We start from the raw sequence: 4,398 nt of genomic DNA, 5'->3' as shown, positions 1-4,398 counted from the left end.
GTCAGGCAGCCTGCTAGGAATTTGGTGTGGTGGTGCTCCCTCTTTTCTCCATTTCTCAAAAATACAGAGGCAAAGTTTGAGCATCAGTCTATTGAGTAATTTTCTGCTCCTTAGGTGGGACCTGTTTTTCTGCTGAAAGCAATCAGCTCTACCAACCGATAATAAGAGATCACATAGGAAGATTCTGATGTACTTACGAAGTGACTTCCTTTGTGGGCCTGTTTATTAATAGAGTTGAACTATGTAACAGGGCAGAGCTTTGGCCTGTGACAAGGGTTACATCAGATAATAAATTAAGATGTCTGATCTCAGCTAAAGAAGCGGATGCCAACACTTTCCGAGATAAAGAACAGAATGATACACTCCCTTTTCTGCTTTTTCTAGACCACTTCAAAAGATGGAGAAGAAAAGAGCCTGGCCTTTACTGACCCATTTTCAGCTTGACCCGCGTTCCCTGAAAGCAGGCTGAGAGCTGTGGTGTAACATTTACTGCAGTTTCTGTGCCATCCTAGTCAGGACACAGACCGAAACAGCCTGGAGATTCCATGCAGGCTGCTTTTTTGATTGTCGTGGGAAAGAAGGCTGAATTAATATAAAATCCACCTACTATTTATTATTATTCCTGAAAATGTGACCACACTGACTGCAGCACAAGTTGACCTCACTCAAATTTAGTCTAAATTGAGAGAGAAGACAAAGGGTGTAAGAATGGTGAGGGCATGCCTGGATTGCGAGCTGCTGGATTGCCAACAGCAAAGAACACATTTCTGCTGTTTTTCAGTAGACCCGAGCAATCCTTATGTAAAAAAACCAACACCAGACCACATTTTTTTAAAGTATCTTGTCTGTATTGTCCAACGGTTTGATACAAAGACATACACAGACGCCTTTAGTCTTCCCATCTACAACAGGTTTGCTGCAAAAAAAGCAACTGTTCTTGAGGTTCACGGAGGAGACTTGCAGCAAATTGCATTTAAATCGGGTGTTAGGAAGACAGTTTGTGATTGTAGGGAGAGTGTAACAGGGGAATATGCTGTGCAGGATGATCCCCAAAATGGATGTTTTTAGTAACAGATTAGGAAAATGCATCCTTGCTGGTTTTGGGGTAGTTGATTCTGTCCTTGGTCAGGGAGCTGGGGGAGGAAGGAAGAACTTAGAGGTATCATTAGTTTATTTTTGACAGTCCCCCCTTCCTGGCATGCTCCGCTGTCCTTTGCATCTCTCATTAATGAGTAACTTCAGTGTGTTGGGCAGTTCGGCTCTTGCCTGGTGCTCCATGTCTGAGGTCTGATTTGCAGGCTCCTGGGTGAGCGTTGTGTTGATTTAAAAGCAGTGGGAGTCTTCCACTGACAGGGTCTTCCCCCAGAGAAGGGAGGGTGACCAGAGTCAGGGCAGCTTCTGGCCTTTCAGCTGAGACGGTCAGCAGCAGGACCAGCAGCAGACTGCCTGACAGACTCCGAGAGAAAAGAGAAATCAGAATTATAACAGAATTCTCAGCCTAGAGGTGAAACTAGACAGGAACAATCACTGGTTTTTACCAGGTGGTGTTGGATCCGAGCTGCGGAACTGGGAGCAGAAGGTCTGCCTTGTTAACAGTGCTCTGGGGGGCTGGTCTACAGATAACACTCAAGCAGTAAACACGAACTGGAAGGTCCCGTTGAATGAAGATGCTTGCCTGGGAGATCTGGGCTTGGCACAGCAACCAGCAGGCAGAATTCTCTGGGTTACAGTAATGCAGAAGGTCAGAAAGGATCCTTCTGGGCTTGATGTCAGATGTGCATCAGATTGAGTAAGAGGAGCTTGCCCTTATCATAAAACGGTTTGTGCAAGAGCGGGAGTCGATGAAACGGAACACACGTTTTCCCACGAGTTTCTTAACAAAGCGAAGTGGTTTATCAGTGGGCTGGTATATACTGGCCCACTCCAGTATACTCCAGGTCCAAATTCCTTCATTATTTATGACTATTGGTCTGTTGTTTGCTCTGTAAGAACCGGGTCAGGCTTTTTGCACAGGATATAGGTCCTTAAAATTAAAAGGTATGTGGTTTTGAACTTCTTTATCTTGCAGGCGTAGACAATGGGGTTCATGGCAGAATTGGCATGGGATAGCAGGATTCCCAAGTACATCAAATACGGGGGGATCTCACACTCAGGGTAAAAATAGGAAACGCAGTTTATAATGCACAGAGGCAACCAGGATATTGCAAACAGGAAGAGAACAAGTGCTAGAGATTTGGCTGTCTTGAACTCCTGTCCATAAAAAGCTCCTGCCCCTCTCACACTGGTTGTACCTTGACTTAGCTTTGTCCGGATGATGTAAAAGATTTCAACGTACAGACCACACATGATGAGCAAAGGGACAAGGGTCCACGTGAAGAAGCCAAAATACACCATGTAATCCATCCTCATCACGGAGGTAAATCGGCACCTGAGAAACCCGGAGCTTCTTGGTTCTGCCTTGTTCCACCCAAACATGGGGACTAGTCCTACCAGCAGGGACACAGACCAGCACAAACCCAGTGCCCACCAGACTCTTCTCTCTGTAGTGATTATTTTATATCTGTAGGGGAAGAAAACCCAGGTCGTGTTAAACAGAAGCGTATGAAATAGTTAAGGATGGTTTCGAGAACTCACGTGTTCAAATATTAACTTCTTTTTTGGAGGGGAGAGGATGACACCAAATCTTATTTTGAGACAAGCCCTAACTTTTCATTTGTAAGGGTTACTTTGCAGCACCCATAAGCAGAACTATGCTTCACTTCCCCTCTTTATAAGTGGATGTTGTCAGGTATTTTGTTTCTTGTTTCATTATGATCTTACTGCTCCTCTTGCCTAGGCTGCTGGGCTACTGTTAGTGATCCTACCCCGTTTCTCACCTTCCTTGGGTGTACCTTACTCTTTACATTTGGTTTATGCCATTTGTAGAATGAAGCTGTTCTTGCATTCTTCAATTTGATAGGTCCTTTCCCCATAAAGAATGTGACTTCTTTCACGCTTGAGGCTATGCTTTGCATTTCCAGCTTACGCACTGTTCCGTTCAAATGCAAGAAGTGAATGAATTCTTAAGTTAGCCCTCAGTGAGTCTGTTACTTCTTTTGTACTTTCAGCAAATGCTAAAAGGAATCCCATTGAAAAGACTAACCTCAGGATCCCTGAGAAACTTATAGCACTCTCAGCATCCTGCACAAGTAACACGCCTTCTGAAGAATTCAGCTCTTTGACCACGGACTCATCCTGTGGCCAAATTCTGATCTGCAGTAACACCAAGATATTGGCCCCCTACAACCCCCCCTGGCATCTGTTTGTTAATGGCAGGGAGTGGATCCGGCTCTAGAAAGCTCGTCTCGGGTGGGCTTTCAGGCAGGGAATTTTCTCCATGCGCAAGGATGCGTTGGAGTACCTATTCTCTGGGCTGGGCGTGGGAAGGCTGGCAGGAGCAGGGCAAGCGGGTGGCCTGGCACTCACCTGGTTGGCAGCTTCACTCGCAGGTACCTGTCGATGGCGATGGCCAGGAGGGAGAGGATGGACGCGTTGGTGAAAACCACCATCAGGCAGCACATGAACAGGCAGGTGTAGAAGTGCACGCTGATGCCCAGACTCACCACAATGGCCAGGGGCATGACGAGGATCCCCACCGCGATATCAGCCAGCGCCAGGGAAACGATGAAGTAGAGAGTCGTGTTCTGAAACGTCGAGTTCAGCTTCACCACCCAGATGACCAGGATGTTACCCAAGGTGGCAAACAAAGCGACCAAGCACTCGGTGCCGATGTAAATCCCATCCAGGCTGCTCAGCTCCAGGCTGTCGTTTGACATGATGAGTTGCTGGAGATGCTCCCACCCTGGCTTGAGCTGCAGAAGGGAGCATGGGCGGTGGGTGGGATTCGTCCTCAGCGTCTGGTCCTCGGCCGTTCCAGTGACTCTCTGGAGTGCAGACCTCTTCCAGTATTTTACGTCTTCAGCACTTGAGCAGCAAATCAGCTGTTGCCTTCCCACAGAGCTGCAAATACCTTAGTGTCCAGGAAACTTTTCCAGCCCAGACACATCTCCCGAAGCTCAGAGCATCCCTTCAGCAGCCTGCTATCAGTAAAGTACTTTGGAAAGCAGTTTTGAAGGAAAAAAACTGGAAAAGCTTCCACAAGCCTGCTTACCAGCACTATAGAAGAAAATACTTGAACTGCTTCCTCTTCCAAGCCACAGAGAGAGAACTGTAACCAGAATTGGCTGTGCAAAGCTGCCACTTATCAGTCTAGATGATCACCCTGCAGCCACTATAGGAAATGAGGTAGTTCAGGGGGCGTTAGAAGGGTGTTTCATTACTTTCAAATACTTGGTTTAATTCGGGGTACACCATTTCAGTTAAGGCCCCGAGGTGGCTGAAAAAGGCTTTTTACTTGAA

The 4,398-nt window shown here is 46.7% G+C and overlaps 1 protein-coding gene across 1 annotated transcript; it reads right to left on the bottom strand.

Annotated features, from left to right (window-relative positions):
• Window positions 1-1,962: 1,962 nt before the first annotated feature.
• Window positions 1,963-3,815, bottom strand: ADORA3 (adenosine A3 receptor). The gene is made up of 2 exons (XM_010158796.1): window positions 3,466-3,815; window positions 1,963-2,560 (listed from the first exon to the last, which is right to left on the bottom strand). Exons 1-2 carry the CDS (start codon window positions 3,813-3,815, stop codon window positions 1,963-1,965), a joined length of 948 nt encoding a protein of 315 aa, XP_010157098.1.
• Window positions 3,816-4,398: the final 583 nt, after the last annotated feature.

The sequence above is a fragment of the Eurypyga helias genome, unplaced genomic scaffold (genome assembly GCF_000690775.1).
Source record: "Eurypyga helias isolate BGI_N326 unplaced genomic scaffold, ASM69077v1 scaffold9959, whole genome shotgun sequence".
NCBI classification, from domain to species: Eukaryota; Metazoa; Chordata; class Aves; order Eurypygiformes; family Eurypygidae; genus Eurypyga; species Eurypyga helias.
Note: the sequence above shows the minus strand (reverse complement) of the source record. Positions and strands in the feature narration are given on the sequence as shown.

Coding starts and splice junctions, on each gene's coding strand:
- ADORA3 (XM_010158796.1), bottom strand. CDS start 3,815: ATGTCAAACGACAGCCTGGAGCTGAGCAGCCTGGATGGGATTTACATC. Junction 2,561..3,465: donor CGAGTGAAGCTGCCAACCAG/GTGAGTGCCAGG, acceptor CTTCCCCTACAG/ATATAAAATAATCACTACAG.